General features: G+C 36.3%; 1 protein-coding gene across 1 annotated transcript in view; it reads right to left on the bottom strand.

Annotated features, from left to right (window-relative positions):
- LOC136838944 (FHIP family protein GI14169-like) overlaps positions 1–20,827 on the bottom strand; it is a 152,156-nt gene that overhangs the window by 67,547 nt on the left and 63,782 nt on the right. The window contains exon 8 of the mRNA XM_067104639.1: positions 7,257–7,307. Coding sequence (XP_066960740.1) covers positions 7,257–7,307 — 51 coding nt within the window. The remainder of the gene's footprint in view (positions 1–7,256; positions 7,308–20,827) is intronic.

The raw sequence follows: 20,827 nt of genomic DNA on the forward strand, positions 1-20,827 counted from the left end.
TAAATGTGTAAATTGTTACTTATATCATTTATTGCTAAAGTTAACAGTGTGCCACTAAGGAAATTCCCCTTTGGAACACCATTTTCAAGCGGAAATGTTATTGACAAAATATCACTAATTCTCACCTGAAAAGTGTAATCTGTCAAAAAGTTTTGGATAAATTTAGGTAAATGGCCAAGGATGCTCTTTTTATATGTTTGTAATACTGCACACCTCCATGTAATATCATATGCCTTATCAACGTCAAAAGAGGCTGCCACAGTACAGTAATTTTGTTTCCTTTAAATCTTCCATGTATATGGTCTTCTAACTTAGAGAATCTAATGTACAGTAGATCTATTACACTGACCCGAATTGAGTGAGAGTTGAAATTTTATTTTCTTGAATGTGCCATGTAAGTTGAGTGTTTACCGTTTTCCCTATCAATTTGCATAAGAAACTTGTCAAAGAAATTGTTCTGTAGTTATTTACATTACTGGGATCCTTTCCTGGTTTGGGGATAGGTATCATCATGGCATTTTATCATTCATCTGGAAATAAATTTTGAAGCCATAAACAATTATAAAACTGTAATAGGTATGACTTTGCCAAAGGTGCTAAATGGCTGATCATTTCAAAACAAATACTGTTACTGCCAGGAGCAGATTTATTGCTGTTCAAGAGATCAAATTTTAACTATTCCATACAGAATTTTTTTATAACATATATCTTTTGTTGTTTCAAAATTTATTGTTCTTAATCTATATTATTTTTCTTTGTGTGGAAGTGTCATTCTAAATTTTTATCATTACTTACAGTTGGTAAGTTTTCTCCTATTACATTATTTATTTCTTTTTGAATGAATATTCTTTTTCCCATCTTTTAATATAATATGTCTAGGAGGTTTAACATGGGTACCATTTATATTCCTGAATTTTTCCCATATTTTTTGTATGGGAGTATTATTAGAGAGATTTGATACATATTCCTCCATAAAATTATTCTTCCTTGAATCCTTGGTCCTACCAGGCCAATTCTGTCAATAAGTTCTCCTACTACTGTACTAAGAAAGCAGGAAGAGTTTGTTGATTCTTTCTTTCTCTTGGTTGTAAATCAGAGCTGAACACATGCTATATGTAATGTCTGCTCACCAATGTCTTAGTGGAGAAATGAAAAACAGTATCATACAATCCTTCCAGTTACACTCACTATGTGTCTCATACCAATGGCTCCTGTCCTTTTCCCAGAGGAATTGGTTCAGGCACTGGGAGACAATTTTTGCAGCAACCAGTACTGGTGTCATTATCTAAGGGACAGCTTCCTCCACATGACATGACTGCAATGCTTTTCAATGACTGATGGAGATCAATCATCAACTTCAGCCAACCCAATAAGTTTCTTCTGAACCCTTTCAAATGAAGAGTGTAATGTCTGTACAGAGGTTTATTCACTGAGAGGACATCCTAGCACCCATTCACCAGAGGGACATGTACTTTTGTAGTTAGTTTTGGTATGTGTGGTATGTGTACTGCCCCTCAGGTTCTCTCCCAATAGCCTCCTGAGAGCATCATCTAGGTATGCATCTTCACCATTAAATGGAGAACTGGTTGACTCTGGCTTCTTTTGAGGAGGAATTACCGTCACCTCCAGCTTTTTCTGGGCTTGTGCCAGTCTATGGGTCTGTAGGTCAACCTGAACAGGTAAGATCTACTGCCATCCACCCAGGCAGTTCACCTAAAATGTTCTTGGACAACACGGCATTACCCTCAATTATGTAGTTCCTTCTTCAGCCAGTCATCATCTTGGCAGATGATGACTGGCCACCTGGTTTATCTGAAGCAACTGGTTCTGCATATCCACTACTATATTCACTCCCTTCAAACTCTGCTAACTACTTGTTCCTCAGGACCCAGATCTTAACATGCTTTAAGGTGCCTCAATGCTGGGATTCTCAAGTTCAAGGGGTCTAGTACATGGAACAAACTCGATTTTCAGGCATCCTTCTTAGAACTATAAGTACAGTATTCACAACAGATTTCTTGAGTTGCTGTAGAGGAGTCATAGCCAACAGCACCATTACCCTAACATACTACAGAACTCAGGAGGAACAAGGTCAGCTTTACACTACCTCCTGGACATGGACAGTTTCATTTACGCAAAGAGGTACGTCACCAGCATACCTCGGTTAGTTCCGGGAGAGCGCAATGTAACAGCATAATCTCAGCAGGGTACATTAGGTTCTCACAGCATGGAGGTCTCTTCACCTGGACATTTGCAAGGCCTTGTGGCATTATAAGTCAGACTTCCTTCCACTGTTCTCTGCAGCTGGGGCAGTGGATGTATTGCTTTCACACAAGGAACAGCCTGGGCACCTACAAGTTGGCTTAGTTCAGCTTGTTCAAACAGATACTGGTGAAGCTCTAAATCTGTGAGCTCTTGAATGATGCTCACTGCTCTATTTTGGCCTCAATAAGTGGTTTCCAGGCCATCTGGAACTCATTGCAGATTTTCTCTATCTCTTCCCAATTGGAGGTTTCTTCTGAAATAACCTCAATTCCCAAGGTTTCATCCTCATCTTCATTTTTACTACATCTTTATGCATGGCAGTTCTCAAGCTTAGTCTTAGAAAGATAGTTTATTCAGAGGTCTCTGTGGCTGCTACTGACACAACCTGCAGATCCTCCCCACAACTCTTTAATAAGGCAACATGGGCAAGATTTGTAGCTTGGTGTGACCAACAGAGTTCTCATTCCTTCAAAGTTACTACTGTGGTCCTAGCAGATGTTTTCATCCATTTAAGAAATGACAGATAGCTCTCTTTCTTGGCTATTAAGGTTCACAGAATTATTTTCATCCTTTTCTGCCACTTCACATAGGAATATCCCTCAAGTTTTTGTCAAACTTTCATGATGGGCCCTGTTGGTTCTGAGCAGCCTTATCAGATCAACTTACAATCCCTTTTGAATATGTCTTTTAGATTTGACACTTAGAACCTTGTTCTAAGCATATTAGCAAACTTCATGCTCTTTAAGAAGTTTTCTACTTTATCAATAGTCCTGAGTTGGCCTCCCCTTTTGCCCAGGAGTTTGTAGCCAGGGCTCATTCTCTTGTGGAGATGGTTTTCTTTTTTTGTACCTTTTCTATTCCTGCTGTGCCTTCCATAGCTTCTGAGGACAGCCTTCTTCATTCTTCTACCTCTTGTCTTTTTCTGCACATAAACTATCAGGATTGACTGCATCCAAGGTTTTCATGTGTTAGTGGTTACAATAAATATTCATTTAGGCTTATTCTGTCATTACTAGAGGACCTTTCCTCTCTCAAAATTCAGAGCCCATGAAGTCCATGCCCATTTACTCCTCTCTGGCTTTTAAGTACAATTTGCAGCACTCTGCATCCTTAGGCTGGGCATCTTGCATTGTGAAAACAATTTGACAAATTCTATCTTTTTGATGTCACTCTTAAGGGACTAGATTTTTAAGTACCTGTACTGACTCCCAATATTGCAGAAGGCCATATACTTTCAGTGGGAATGGGTTAAATCACTCATCTTCATCTTCATGATTCACTCCTTAGCTGTCTGGCACTTGTGTACCAAACTTTATACCTCATGCTTGGCAAGTGTCCTTCACTGGATTCTTCTTCCACTGCAGACCCATTACTTGGAAGTGACTATCTTCAGGAGATTCTTCCAATGCAAACTCATTTGTCAGAGAAGCGCTGTACTCCTTTCTGACTTTGCTAACTCCCCCATTAACCCTTAAACGCCGAGCCTCTATTTACAAAAACGTCTCCCGTATGCCGCGGCGTCGGGAGTTAGCGCGAAGCAGAAAAAGTTTTTTCAAAAAATCACACCACGCTTTAGTTTTTAAGATTAAGAGTTCATTTTGGCTCCTTTTTTTGTCACTGCCTGAAGTTTAGTATGCAACCATCAGAAATGAAAAAAAAATATCATTATCATATATAAATATTGCAAATATATGACAGCGCAAAAAAAAATTTCATATATAATTTTATACAAATCGCTGTGAGCAAAACGTTAAAGCTAACGGATTATTTTTTTTTTTTCTTTGTATTGTACACTAAATTGCGATGATTTTGGTATATAACAAATTGTAAAACAATCAAAGCAACACAGAGAAAATATTATCACAATATGATGCATGAATCCAGAATATATGGACGTAAAAAAGTTTTTTCAAAAATTCACCATAAATCGAAATATTGTGCTAGAGACTTCCCATTTGTTGAAAAATGAAGCCAATTGATTGAATATTACTAGACTGTAAGTGTTTTAGCTTACAATTGCAGTTTTCGACCATTTCGGTCGAGTTAAAGTTGACCGAAGGTCGAATTTTTTCTATTTATCGTAATTTATATGAAAATATTTCAAAACTGATAAAAGCTACAACCATGAGTTATTTTCTGTTGTATTCTACATGAAATTGTGCACATTTTCATATAAAAAGTTTATGTAACGACTAATATAAAACGGTGCAAACATTATGACAAAGTAACGAAAGAATTTCTGAGATGTTCGCAGAGTTACCGTATGGACGTAAGGAAAATGTTTTTTCAAAAAAATTCACCATAAATCAAAATATTGTGCTAGAGACTTCCAATTTATTGCAAAATAAAGGTAAATGATTGAATATTACTAGAATGTAAGAGTTTTAGCTTACAATTGCGTTTTTCGACCATTTCGGTCGAGTTAAAGTTGACCGAAGGTTGAAATTTTGGCAGTTATCGTGATTTATGTGAAAATATTTCAAAACTGATAAAAGCTACAACCATGAATTATTTTCTGTTGTATTCTACATGAAATTGCACACATTTTCATATATAAAAGTTTATGTAACGACTAATGTAAAACGATGCAAACATTACGACAACGTGACGAAAGAATTTCTGAGATGTTCGGCCGAAAGTTACTGCGCCGCAGAGCGTAGGGAAAAAGTTTTTTTTTCAGAAATTCACCATAAATTGAAATATTGTGCTAGAGACTTCCAGTTTGTTGCAAAACGAAGGTACATGATTGAATATTACTAGAATGTACGAGTTTTAGCTTATAATTGCGTTTTTTTACCATTTTGGTAGAGTTAAAGTTGACCGAAGGTTGAAATTTTGGCAGTTATCGTGATTTATATGAAAATATTTCAAAACTGATAAAAGCTACAACAATGAGTTACTTCCTGTTGTATTCTACATGAAATTGCGCATTTCCATATATAAAACTTTATGTAATGACTAATATAAAATGGTGCAAACATTACGACAAAGTGACGAAAGAATTTCTGGTGCGGACGTAAGGAAAAAGTTTTTTTCAAAAATTCATCATAAATCGAAATATTGTGCTAGAGACTTCTAATTTGTTGCAAAATGAAGGTAAATGATTGAATATTACTAGAATGTAAGAGTTTTAGCTTACAATTGCGTTTTTTGACCATTTCGGTCGAGTCAAATTTGACCGAAGGTTGAAATTTTGGCAGTTATCAAGATTTATAAGAAAATATTTCCAAACTGATAAAAGCTACAACCATGGGTTGTATTTTGTTGTATTTTACATGAAATTGAGCACATTTTCATATATAAAACTTCATGTAACGGCTAATATAAAACAGTGCAAAAATTACGACAAAATGACGAAAGAATTTCTGAAATTTTCGGCCGAGTTACCGCGCAGACGTAAGGAAAAAGTTTTTCAAAAAATTCACCATAAATCGAAATATTGTGCTAGAGACTTCCAATTTGTTGCAAAATGAAGGTAAATGATTGAATATTACTAGAATGTAAGAGTTTTAGCTTACAATTGCATTTTTCGACCATTTCGGTCGAGTCAAATTGACTGAAGGTTGAAATTTTTTGTAGTCGACGTAACGGTACGCCCACTTGGCACCCAACAGACAATTTTAGTCGACGTATGATACGTCCGGTAGGCGTTTAAGGGTTAATCAGTCTTCTCAGACTGGACTTCCAGCAGAGAGGTTTTCCTTAGTAGGCTTCATCTACTTTGTCCTCCCTCCTGAATGTTGACTCAAACATTATAATTAATGGGTTAGTATTAATAAACTGTTTTTAAAATAAAAACTAGTTTTTCCACAGACCCATCAATCAAACTCCAGTGCCCTCCTCCACACACATTTCATGGCTATTTTACAACAATTAATGAGTTTAAAAAAATATTTTTTTGTACCCTTGTATGATGGTTTTACATTCCACAGTTCCAACAAGTGGTGTAATGACTTCATCCATAGTAAGCGCATTCTGAGTTATTAAATGGTTTTTTCAATACATCTAGTACTGTATATATAATATAAGCAACTTCTCAAATTAGGTGGCTTTGATATAGTCTATGATCCCCTTTTTTGAAATATGACCCCATTCTCAGCAAAGAGCTTTACCAATAAAACTTGAATTTCTATCAATTTTTTTAGGGCATCTAATGTCACATATTTGCACTGTGATTCCTCTTTAATCTCACCCTTATGTTTCAAGTTTTCTTGATGGTTGGGTAGTTTTCCAAAAAACTTGTTGTAGTGCTATGAATGACAAATTCACCATCTTTTTCAGCACTAACTGGCTTAGCCAATTATCAGTGATGACAGGGAGTCATAACGGTTAGCGCTGAATTTGATTTCTTATATTCCTTGGTTTATTTATCCCACTTGCCACAACTGCCACACCGCTATATTTAAAGTACATATGCACTCCTCTTTTTCAGAATGTCTTAGGGTTTAAACTTAGTGTTAAAGGTTATCAGTACATCATGATTGTAAAAGCGCTTGACGCAAGATGTTCACCTCAAATGTATGGCTCCGTTATTTAAATTCTACTAGTGATGAGGTAAGCCATCCAATTGTGTGGAGAGTAATAAAAATAATTTTCTTGTCCAAGCAAATATTAGCTAGAACTCTATGTATAAATCCAAACAGTAAAAATAAGATTTAACTACTTGCTTTCATAATCTCCATCTACAACATGGGGCTTGAAGTGCAGGCAGTAAATGTCTCAAAAGCTTACCATATATTTAAAAAAAAAAAAAAAAAAAGGCCTTTCAAACATGACATTCAGATACTGAAAGAATATTCATAATAATCAATCAAACACTTCCAAAGTCTACTCCACATACATGAGAACAAGGTCTGTCTAATGTGCTTCACTGCTCAAACATTAGTAAACAGTTGAAACTACAAGTATAAGAATGTTGAAAGCACACCCTAACAAGAAGCATAAAAGTACAGACAAAACCTGTGCAAATATGAAGCAAGTATAATACTAACCAGAAAAACAGGTGAGCTGTGTGCGCGGACATCCCCATTGACTGCACCACCCTGTGAAAGCCAATGATTGGTACCAAGTCATGGAAAGGCCCAAGGATGCAAAAAAGAGCCTGTGTTACTAAGTCCCATAAAATGCAAACAAGAATAGATGGAAAAATCAGATTCACTAGAAGTATACAGTACTATGACAGATAAGAAAAATCAAAAGAAAAAGAGATGCAAAGGAATAAAATACCCTTTCAGCATAACTTAAGCATAAAACTAACATAGCACTCTATCCCACAATAAAATAACAAAACTTTCACTTTCAGCAACAATACTATAATTAATGAAACCTATATGCAAATAAAATCAGTTTATTACAACATACAAGTTTCTATGCAACAAAACTTAAATGCCACGTTGCAGTACAATTCATCCAATTATTAACCTTTGACTGTGGTAAATAGGTTGCAAAACTGAAGAACTTGAGACACTGGGTACAATATCAATAAAAAAAAAAGTACATATCTTGAGATGTCCTCTTCAGTGTAAAATCTACAGAAAAATCAATTTTTTGGTAAAGTAAAAACAATTCATTTTATATTGATTTAATCTAAGCTTCAATGCTGTATTTACACTAGCTCCCTTAAAACTGATTACGGAGACTATAACACCCAGTCATGGTAGAAGCCTCCCTAACAATGAAAATGCATGACTTGAAAAACTAACTATAGCTTTCTTACAATGTATTCTAAAAACAACACGCTAATGTTGCTAGGTGAAGGGAGTGTGATCTTGATTTAATAATTCTTACACAATATTTAGAATGAGTAAAAACTGCACAGTAACATTCCTGTACTTCCGAGCCAAATACTTCTACAAAGTGAATGTTTATTCCCAGTTAACCTATCACAGAAAGCATGATTTTATAATAAACAAGTATAAATAATGTTTCAAATATGGTTCAACCGTATAATCCAAATACTTTTTTTTATCAAAAGACAATACTGTAGTATCACCAACTAATATAATGCCTAAAAGACATAAAAAATTTTACACTTACATCCTTTCCTGCAAAATATTCATGGCTAATATGGAGAACTTAATTTTTGTTTCATCACAACCCTATCACTTACGTATGGCAACATTCATTGTCTTTTAATAAATGTCACCAGAAAATGCATTTAAGGGGGAGCGTTTTGAAAAAATCGAAAAATCAAAATTTTCTGAGATATTTTATATATGGCATCATACATATCCTGACTATCTTCTCAGAAAGTTTTATTAAAAAATTCGCCATAGTTTAGGAGTTATAAACAAAACAGTAACCCTATCATAGAAAAATTACATTTTTCAGTATAATGTAATGATAATGTCAGTATATCGGTAGTAATTTCCTTTTAGCTATGAAATAATAATATCTAAATGCGTTATATGGCAACTCTGTGGACCTAGTATGCATCAGCGAAAGCCAGGAATCCCCAGGGCAGGCAGTGATGTCAGACAGTCAGTCAGTAGCAGCTCAGAGCTTGACTAAGTAAAACGTCGCTGCCCAACCTGAGCGTGTTTTGACACTCGCTTCATCTAGCTTCATTTAGCGAAGTTATATTACTTTGCAAGTCTATTGTTATATATTTTGGCTTTTCAAATATGTCATAAAAACATCAAACTGTGTAACAACAAGCAAATAAATACACAGAGAAGCAAAAAATATCGTATATCTCAAAACTAAAGTTATTGACATTCAAACTGCACCTCCTCCATAACGAATGCACCGATCTCAATGAAACAAAAAGCAAACGAAAGCTAAATAAATTGTCTACAAACAAATAGAGAGTTTTTTTCATTTTGTCCCTCGAAAATTTTTGGGGAATTTTTTTCCAAAAAATCAATCGAAGTTTTTTCAAAAACGAAAAATATTCATAAAAAAAAGAAAAAAAAAATTGAAAAAAACGCTCCCTTACTTTGTTCTAATATATAATATCTGTCTACCACGTAAATTTGAGCTCTTAGTTTGCAAAAGTTATGGAGGAGATGCATTTTGAAAAATTTTGGGGGGTGGGGTTACCAGCTAATGGGGGCGGAAGACGAAAATTATGGTTACAGTCCTTTGCCCTATACAAAAATAAACCCAGGCACAAAATTTGAAACTGATTCATTAAAAAACACGGGAGTTATTAGCGAAAAACGATTTCATCAAACGCTCCTCATATCGTTATAAAACTTTGAAGGCCGATATCTCAAAACTAAAGTTATCGACATTCAAACTGCATCTCCTCCATAACGAATGCACCGATCTCAATGAAACAAAAAGCAAATGAAAGCTAAATAAATTGTCTACAAACAAAGAGAGAGTTTTTTCATTTTGTCCTCGAAAATTTTTGGGAATTTTTTCCAAAAATCAATCGAAGTTTTTTCAAAAACGAAAAATATTCATTAAAAAAAAAAAAAATTGAAAAAAAAAACGCTCTCTTACTTTGTTCTAATATATAATATCTGTCTACCACGTAAATTTGAGCTCTTAGTTTGCAGAAGTTATGGAGATGCATTTTGAAAAATTTTTGGGGGTGGGGTTACCAGCTAATGGGGGCGGAAGACGAAAATTATGGTTACAGTCCTTTTGCCCTATACAAAAATAAACCCAGGCACAAAATTTGAAACTGATTCATTAAAAACACGGGAGTTATTAGCGAAAAACGATTTTATCAAACGCTCCCCTTAATGGAAAAAAAACACTGGTAGTAGCAAGGTACACAAACTATCTGGAATCTACAGAGCCAATCAATCACCTGCATAACTTTTCATGCCTCTGCAAGGTTGTTAACACTTGAGAAGAATCCCCGGACAGTTTACAAAAATACGTAATCGTCAGATTTAGCTAAACTAATTCCAAATTTATTTTTTTTACTTACTCCTCCAATTTCAATCTTATAGCCCTTTAATATCTTTTACCCCTTTTGTCTGTAAGTCATAAAATTTGATTTTCACACACTAACTTCTTGCCTCCTGAAATGCTAGCTACACAGGTAATTGCTATTTGTAAGTATAATTATGGCTTTACTTCTCGGAATTAGTTTCTACACAGTTTTTAGATGACCTCTTATATTGTATACATTTTTACTTCTAAACAATTTTCAGATGACTTATTACTGTATACATATTTTTACTTCTAAGTTGTTTAGGTTTAATGCTAACCACTATTTAACATGTGACTAAATAGTTAAGAGCTTTAAAGTTGGCTCACTTTCACATTAACTTTGACTTACTTACAAAGAGCTCTACTATAAATGAAAAGAATTTTACATGAATTTTCTGGCTTCATCTTTCCTATTAACAAGTGTACAGTAGTGATTTCTCTAAGTCGGCTAATTTTATAATGATAAACTACTTTTGTTTTGTGTATCAGTATAATTGCTTCAGTTACAATGTTACTTTTCCATATCCTGTGTATCGTAGTTTTTTCTTTGGAATTTAGTGTACCTAAATTTCAAAGAAACAAATATGTGCACACCGAAAAACTTTTTGGAATAGGCAAATGAAATATCCGAAACTGATGAAACCGCACCTTTACTTCCATTAACTTACTGTACTGTATTTATAAATAAAGTAACTTGCATTTTTAAACCAAGCTTTGAAAATTTATGAAAAACTGTATTTCCAAAAAGTTGACCGCCAGTATTCGCAGGGGTTAGGGACCACAACCTCCCACGATAACCTGAAACCCGCAACAAGTTGGTACCTGTCTAAAATTGCTTATAATGGCCTATTTTCATAGTTCAAACACCAAATATACCTTAAACTAAAATGCTTATAACTGCCTATTTTAATAGTTGAAACACCAAACATACCTTAAACTATCATGCTACATCAAATATACCTTAAATTATCATCCTAAAACACTACTATCATTTCAAAGTCATCTTACAACATTACCCTTAAAAATATATGGCTTACAGCTACATGTGAAAACTAATCAAGTTCCCCCTATACTCAGACACAGCCATTTTCTCTCATACAGTATTCAAGCTGTCCCATTTTCTTTTTACAGTACATACGGAAATATTGGGAATTCAGTAGTATAGTTAGTACTGTATGTACCTAAATATTTAAATATGTAATGAAAAAAAAATCATAAATGCAATCAAGTGATAAAGTATTCTCTTGTCTATCCTGTTGTGCGTGTTAGTCATATTTAGAAACAACTAAACTTGTAATAAAAACGGTACAGTAAATCAAGCAAAGAAAAAAATTGTAACGTACATACGTATGCATGCACTCATTCCATGGTGTCATACTTCATTAAACAGTATGTACAGTACTGGGAGAGAGAGAGAGAGAGAGAGAGAGAGAGAGAGAGAGAGAGAGAGAGAGAGAGAGAGAGAGAGAGAGAGAGAGAGAGAGAGAGAGAGAGAGAGAGAGAGAGAGAGAGAGAGAGAACTGAGGTATGTTTACATCGGTAAAACGAATCGGGAAACAGCTGTTTTGTGATTTTGAGGAATTTTACTTTAACATAAAGCATGTTAGTTTACCTTTGCATACCTGTTTTGCTTTTATGTACAAAATTAAAAATAATAATTCATTAATATATTAATTTCTTTTAGCAAATAAAAAATTATTTTCCCATGTCTTTCGGTAGTAAGCTTAATTCTGATTCTGCGAACGTAAATTTTACAAATGGTTGGATGTTCCTTTTTTTTTTAAAACATATTATGATGATAATAGATCAATATAATAATACAGTATACAGTAAATGGATTCTGTAAGTGAAATAAAATTTGATTGATATTTTGCTGTGTTTACATTAACATCGATATTCTAAAATTAGTAAATCATTGTAACATGTACATACATATGCACACACTCACTCCATGGCGTCGTGGACTTCTTGGAGTTGTAATTTTGTATTTTTATGCTTATGATTTATTAATTCACATTTCAATAAAGGATATGTACAGTACTGTTTTGTGATTTTGAGGGATTTTACTTTAACAGAAAGTAAATTAAATATTCAAATATGCACTGAAAAAATACATTTTATTGATACAGTATTTAACTGTTTTTACATTAATAACAGCATAAGCACAACTCAATACTGACACATTATTATTCATAACAATGTCTATACTATATAATTAGTCCTATTGGTGCTGACAACCCCATGCTAGGTGCCAATGATGGTAGAAGTTGAATACATTGCGAAGATTATCTTTTACCGAACAATCTTTCGCCAACACATCAATCGAGACTCAGAGGGTGAAAAACATGAGGCAGGTGACAGAGGACACAGAACCACATTGCCCCAAGAACCAACCCAGTTCCTTGGCAGTGGACTCTTTCCACTGTCGCAGGGCAGTCCTATGCTCGGGCTACAGATGGGTGAGGGCACCAACACCTTACCTCTTACAGGGAAAGGCAAAAATGATTGCACACTATGGGGGGACCCACAATGGCTTCCAAACTTAAATTCAGTTAACCTTTAACTGACTAATATAAGGTTTACACCTGTTCTAACATCTCAATATGCTTTTCCTGAACTGAAAGGAGAGTTGGAATGCAGGGCTAAAAAGGAAGTCTCAGTACTAACTAAAGTATTAACAAAGGAAAAGCCAAGACCGAGTAAGAATATAGGTATTTCCCCAGTTACGATGGGGTTAGGTTACAAAAACCCCATCAGTTCTTGAAAAAAATGTAACTTGAAATTAGCCTAGCCTACACTAGGGTATACAGTACAATCTATACATATACGGTAGCCAAGCCTACACTATACCCACAGCCTACCATGGTTTTGTGACCAATAATGTATTTTTATACAGCAACTTCCTCATCAGTTGTTACCATATTATATTACCATACATGAGATAAAAATGTGTAAGCTGTATGTGAATTATAGATCTAGGCTAGCCCAGGTGTTACACTCATAGTATCCATTTGCAAGAGTCAAATAGGCTATTACAGCTGTATTTAAGATAAATGTAATGGTTATTTTACTTCCAGAATCCATGTATACTGTATTATTATATGGATACATTATCATAATATGTATAAAAAAATGTCCCGCCTGTGGCAAAAAAAAGTGATTCTCAGATTCAGCCTACTACCAAAAGAATTAAGAAAATAATTTTTTTATTGCTAAAAGAAGCATATGTATTAATGTAATTATCATTATTATCTTTTTAACATAAATGTAAAATGGGTAAGCAAAGGTAAACTAACACGTTAAGTTAAAGTAAAATCAGTAAAATCCCTCACAACCACAAAACAACTGTTTCCCACAGATTCGTTTGTTTACCAATGTAAACTACTTCAGTTCACTCTCTCTCTCAGTACTGTACTGTGCATATCCTTTAATGAAATATGAATTACTGTATCACAAACCTAAAATTACAAAATTAAAACTCCAAGAAGTTCACGACACCTTTGAATAAGTACGTGCATATGTAAGTACACAACAATTTTTTTTTATTTTTTTGCTTTGCTTGAGCTACTTTACAGGCTGTCCCTGCTTATTGGTGGAATCAGTTAACAGCATTTCGGTTTTACTACACTTGACTAACGACGTCATTAACCAGATTTTCGGCACTGGTAAGCAATTTTCAGCACCAGTGAGCGGTTTATCTGAGTTGGTAGGCAGTTTATTAGGGTCGGCAGGCGGTTTATTGGCATCGGTAAGTAATTTTCAGTGCCGGTAAGCTGTTTGTTGGCATCGGTAAGTGGTTTATCGGTGCAAATCAGTGCTTAAGGCGTCATAAACACCATTTATTACCATAATTACTGTGATGTTCTGGTCTCAACAATTTTTGGTTATCGGAGCTTGGCTGGGAACGGAACCCCCTCGTTAACCAGGGACTGCCTGTACTGTTTTTATTATATGTTTACTCTAAATATGATTAGCACACATAACAGTAAACAAGAGAATATTTCATCTCCAATCACCATAAAAATATTTAAATGCTTATTTCATATGTAGGCAAGACAAAACCCAACAGGCTGTACCAAGTCACCGACAGTATGGAATTGATTGTGTGCATATGGATGTACCCTACAGACTTGATTCCATTTATAATTTGGTTTATAAAAGTTAAAAAAAATGAGAAAATGCAGTAAAAATATAAACGAGAATACTATAGCATAAAATATAAACAAAACAGTGTAAGAGTGTGAGTGTGTGTGTTACTGTATTAGGCTTTAATGTAGACATGCTTCAGTTTCTCTCTCTCTCTCTCTCTTTAAGGGTAAAATGTAAGATGCATTTGAAATTACATTACTGGAAAGTGATTTTTGGATGATAGAGCATACTGTGCAATATCTAAAATATTCGCTGATTTTGATTTTATTTTCCAGCCTGCTTTTATTTTAATGCAAAAAGTTGTAATTATAGCATGAAAAATATGAAAAAATGAATGGCAAAGTAACATCACGTTTATATATAAAACTATACTGTACAAAACAAATAAATTATTTTTGTACAGTACAGTTTTATTGATAAACACGATGTTACTTTGTAATTCATTTTTTTTTATATTTTTCATGCTACAACTACAACTTTGTGCATTTCAATAAAAGCAGGCTGGAAAATAAGAATAAAATAATCAGCGAATATTTTAGATATTGTACAGTATGCTCTATCATCCAAAAACACTTTCCAGTAATGTCATTTCAAATGCATCTCACATCACCCTTAAGAGAGAGAGAGAGAGAGAGAGAGAGAGAGAGAGAGAGAGAATCGTAAACCTGTTATGCTCATTCTGGGGCCTACCCAGGAATGAGCTTAACACGTACAGCAGTACGTTATAATTACACTGTAAATAATTTTTATCATAAAAATCTGTATTTAGTCACGAAAACAATACTGTATGAAAAATACATTAAATAGTGAATAAATAATAGTGTTGCTCTATGAAATAAAAGCGAATTAGTGATAGTTTTAGAGAAAGGGTCCTTAAAAAAAAAACCAGGTTTTGATGTAGGAAAAACCAATTTTTGGTAGTCGCTGTTGTGTCCTGAAGTAGTTACCCTTCCATGGTCTACCAGAGGTCCATGGTAACCAAACTAATTTCAAAGAATTCTCTTTTAGCTGATCTCATGGCCAGGTATCGTGTCGTAGTGATAAACACTATACTGTAACACATGATGGACTATGTAAGGGACTCAAAGATAAGGGGGGAACTTTCCCAAATCTTACAGCGAGGCTGTATACCCAGGTTCTTCCATCGCCAACACCTGCTAGAATGTTTGCATGCGCCGCCCGCCACACCACCGACAACGCACCAACACAAAGACCAAACAACTATTACTCTCTGTTGGTCTATGCAGGATGATCCCTCACCCAAATCCCATGCCTTTTCATCATGGAAATGGGAGAGTTCTGAGAACTCAACAGCAACTACCAAAAATAGGTTTTTCCTACATCAAAACACGGTTTTTGATAGCATAGTTGCTTGTTTCGTCCTCAAGGAGCTTTACAGAGCAATTGATAGGTGACGAAAAGGCTTAAGCTCTCAATTTTTAATCCCAACACCCCAAAGTAAAAACACTTCTTTTGGTCCGAGGTCAAGCCACAAATTTCAAGCCCCATTCTTTACTCCAAATACTCTTCAGGTTTTGGTACCAAAGAACACGAACTTATGTTTTAGGATGCAGTTCTACAGTGGCATACCTAAGCATGCTGGGTTTGGTTGCACTACTGTCGCCCTTCTCCCAGTGATAGTTGGCAAACTCACAATCGATAAGACCCCTGGTTTTCCGCTGTAGCGCCTAAGGGTTAGGACTAACCATGCCACTTACTGATACACAGTGTACTCGAATTTGTTCAAGCGTGTGACAATAATGTTTTAAAAATACTGTCTTTGATGACCACCCTGTACATTCAGAGACTTCGAAAAAGACATTTCTGAAGGACAACAACGTACTTACTTTCCTAATATCATATGACCTAGGAAGGGAGTGTAGATTTGCCTTTTTAATGAGAGACCCTACAATTATTCTCAGCCCTTGTAGAGTGAGTTGTTTGTTTGTGCTAGGGTGTAGAAGAATCGGACTATCTGGGATGTTTGCCGTTACTCCTAAGATAAACTTTAAGTGCTTGAACCGGGCATAATGAATTGTCTGCTAAACTGAGTTTTCTTATCAAAATAAGGGATGGCCTTCTTAAAGGACTCTCATTCTTGGCTAGGAATGATGGACCAGGGGACAATTATAACTGATGATCAGCTGTTTGCGCGATGTACTGTCCCCGTCTAATACGAGTTCACTAATACGAGCTCCTAAAGCTAACACAATCAAGAAGATCGCCTTTTGCAGCATGTGAGTTGTGGTTGTATTGGGTTCACTGAATTGAGGGGTTAACAGAAGTCTAAGCACCTTGTTCAGGGGCCAAGTAATTGGAAGCCTTTTGGGAGCGGGTCTTTGTAGTGCAAAAGACTGGAGAAGGGAAGTGACATTTCTATATTAGAGTCAATCCTGAATCCACAAGCAAGATGCATTAATGCTGCCTTGTATGGCATGATTGTTGTACCAGCAAGGTGCTTGTCTTCATAAAGGTATAAAAGAAATTTTATAAGTTTTCCATAGAAATTTCAACTGGGCTCTAAGTGTGGATATAATCTAACCATATCTTCCATACGAACTGGTATTGTCGGATAGACAATGTCCGTAGTTTTGCACTAGGGACCTAGCAATACTGGGTGAGTAATTTTCACAGTAGACAATATTTAAAAAACCAACATGTGAAGGTCTCGTCTCAGAAAGGAGGATGTGTAGACGATTTTCCTTCCTACTGTCTGAGATAGAACAGCAGACTGTAGTAGAACTGATCTCTTTGCCTGCTGTTGGAAGAATAAGAACCAATGCCTGTTTGGCCAATTTGGGTCTATTAAGTAAGCTGTTCCTTTGAAGGTTGGAAGCTTGCTCAAAACCTTCAAAATATGGTTCACTGGAGGAAAAAGGTATAACGTCCTCCATTTTTTCCAATCTTGTAGGAAGGCATCTCTTGCTGTTGCCTGACTGTCCAAGTTCGGAGACATATATACTGGGGGTTTGTGACTCTCATATGTGGCAAACAGGTCCACTTCCGGTTGTGGAAGCATGTTGGCTGTTGTTTGAAAAGAGTGGTTGTCCTACACCCACTCTGTTGAGGCAGCTGTTTTCCTTGATAAAGAGTCCGCTATTACGTTGAAAGACCCTGTGAATTGAATTGCAGACAAGTACCACTTCATTGCTTGAGCCATCCAATGGATGGCTCGCACTATCATACTGATACTACCATATTGAGAGGAGGTGAATGTGATCCCGGCCTACTGATGCAGGACATTACAGTCATGTTGTCTTGAACCAACAAAATGTGTGTCTCTTCTGGAGGTTTGAGTTTTTTTGAGAGACAAAAAGACAGCCATCAGCTCCAGGAAACTGATATGATAATTCCTCGGAATAGCCGACCACCTACCTGCCACTGACGATCCTCCCAACGTCCTTCCCAACCTGTTGTCAACAAGGCATCTGTGTGTATTGTCATTCTTACAGATGGAGGAGTCAGCATGACCCGTTTCGCCAGAGATTCCTTCCAGGTCCTATGCCAAAGTATCTCTCCAACTTTTTGATTCTTTTGATGAGGTTGGTCTCTCCTCTTTTTTCTTGCATACGATAGCCAGAATTTGTTCACAATTTTTAGCTTATTATAAAACCTTTTGACTGTAGTCTGTTGACCACTGATCTTAGGTTTTTCAAGCACTCTTTTCTTATGGGCCCCCAGATTAACCAATCGTCTAGGTAGGGTATTAGTTGTATTCTTTCTTGTCTGAGTTCTCAAACAACTACCACTGCTAATTTTGCAAAAAATTCTTGGGGCAATGTTTAGCCCAAAGGGCATGACTTTGAACTTGTACATATCTTTCCCACTCCAGAACCCTAGGAAGGGGCAGAAGGGAACGGCGATAGGGACGTGCCAGTATGCATCTTTCATATCTATAGGTGTCCAAGTCCCTTTTGGAATGATTGAACGTACTTAGGGAATGGTAGTCATCCGAAATTTTTGGCAAACAATGTTGATACGTCAAGGATCACTCTTTGTTTGGAGGAATCCTTTTTAGGGACACTGAAGAGATGTGCCTGGTGGCAAATATATGCATGTTTTTCTATGGCTCCCTTTAACAGTGCCATCTGCATGTAATTTTCCAGAGAAGGGTTTGGTTTTTGGAAGAACCCCTTTAAAGGATGGGAGGGGGGATGAGACCATTTACATCCCAGCCCATTGAAAACAATGTTGTGTCCCCAAGGGCAAGGCTTTTATTGCCGGTGGTGTTGTCAAAGTCGACCCTGACCATACAATTCCTATTGGTATCCACCTCTTCCTCTGCCTTTGCCCTTGATAGGCATTCCAGGTGTTGCTTTTCCTTTTCCTCTATAAGAAGATTTTCAGACCTTGTGAAAAGGATGTCCTTGCTGTTGTTGGTGATGTTCCTTTGTAGGGAGTTGTCCCTTCTGACCACCTACCTGTTTTTGAGGAAAACTTTTGGGGGTGACTGAAGGCTTCTATGATTTTTTTATCATAGCAAGCCTTTTTTGGGTTGGGTAAAGGGAAGTTTTGGGTTTTTAATTCCCTGAATTCCCCTTTCTCCATAACAGCGTACACCATACAATTCTGTTAACAGGCTTGCTCATTAAGTTGAGCCAAAACAGACTCCTCAAACAGGTCCTTACAAAAGGGGTTAGCATGTAATAATAAAGTCACGTTGGGGAGCGACTTGTTGGAGCCCTCCAATGTTTCCATTCGCACTTTTATAAACCACTTTAGAGAGTTATAGAGTGCTTCCCATAGGGTTCCCATAAGACTTTTGGTCACAACAGCAAAAATTGTTCTGGAATCTTCTGGAAGCCTTTTGGTGGCAACTTCCAGCAAGGTGATAGAGGTTATAATACTAAGGAGGTGGATCCCAGCATGAAACTCTGCCGAGGCTGTCCCCTCTGAGATTCCTCTCATAAGGGTCCCAAATTGAGCAGCTAGATCTAAAAGGGAGCTTTTTTCCTTTCAAAAGGCAACTGAAATGTTGCCCATTCCTTTACGGAATTTTTTGAAACTGGGATGACCGTGGCAAATGGCTTTAACTCTGCCATTCTCCCCCGTTTTCTAGTCACTACATAATTCTGAAAATCTGCCTTCACATGATTAATTATTTTGGAAGGGAAGGGACAGAAGGCTGGGGCTACTTGGTGAGTAACTTGGGTTTTATTCAAAATGGAAGTGGAGATCCATTTTCCGTTGACCTGGTAAAGGGTGTGTTCTATAGCTTTTGATGCCATAGACACAGGTATGAGAACCATTCTTTTACTGGTTTCTCCATGTCTGGTGAAGGTGGTACCAGGCGCCATTCTGTATTAGGGAATGCTGCCATCTCTAAACTCTACATGTATACAGTGGACCCCCGCCTATTTGCGGTTCCGGATTCGCGACTTCACCTATTGCAGATTTCTCTGTGGAATGTATGATGCATATTATTTGCTGAAAATTCACCTATTTGCAGTATTTTTCATAGAGAAATATTCACAAATTACTGTATCTTCATATTTTCATGACTAAATGGACTTTTTGTGATAAAACTATCAAAATACTCAGATATAAGCATTTTTAAAGGAGTTTTTGGTGTTTGATCTATCAAACACCAAAAAGGGGTGCCAAGTATTCACAGATTTTACCTATTCGCGGGGTGTTCTGGTACACATCCCCATGGAACACCAGAGGTCAACTGTAACTTCGATCATAGTTTTTCTCTCATTAACTACATGCTTACCATCGGGAGAGAAAACGCACACTGAGGCATCTTGCCAAGGATTATCAGTATCATCAGGGGTGAGTATTGGAGCCCCCATTATGTTCTGATCTGAAGTTCTTTAGTCCAAACTGGCCATTTTGTTGTTTCCAGTCGGAATTCTAACATTAGACCTTGCTTGGGCAGACTGTATCCACTCTCACTTTTCAGTTACAGGGTGCAGTACTTTTACACTTTGGGGCATACTGTACATGACTGATTTAATTTCCTGTTCGGAATCATGTATTATGTCCATTATATACTGTATTGCCATTCTGTGGCAAGGACATCTTTGATGTTACTCATAATTTCCTTATGGAACTGATCAAGTGCTGCAAACTGTGTACTGTACAGGAAGTCCCCGGTTATGGCAAGGTTCCATTCTGAGTGTGTGATGATAACGAAAATCGCCACTAACTCGATTATTGGCACCGAAAAGCGGAAATCAGCGATTTTCGGTGCCCAAAATTGCCGGTTTTCGTCACTAGACAAGCGCCGTAAAACCAGATCGCCATTAACCGAGCCCACTGTTAAGGGCGAGATTCAGTGTTTCACTCAGTACCACTTAAATATTGGAATTTTTCCTTGAAACTTTCACAGATTGTGAAGACCACCTCAGACATGGTTCACAGCGATTTTCATGAAAATATATTCATAATTTTTTTTTTTTAATGAATATTTTATTTTTAAAATCCACTTTTATCAACCGACTTTGAGATGCTATTTTGTGGCTATCTGTGGTAGAACATAGCTCAAATTTTTGGGGCTCATTTTATAGGTAAAAACAAA

This window comes from Macrobrachium rosenbergii, chromosome 5 (genome assembly GCF_040412425.1).
Source record: "Macrobrachium rosenbergii isolate ZJJX-2024 chromosome 5, ASM4041242v1, whole genome shotgun sequence".
Lineage (NCBI taxonomy): Eukaryota > Metazoa > Arthropoda > Malacostraca > Decapoda > Palaemonidae > Macrobrachium > Macrobrachium rosenbergii.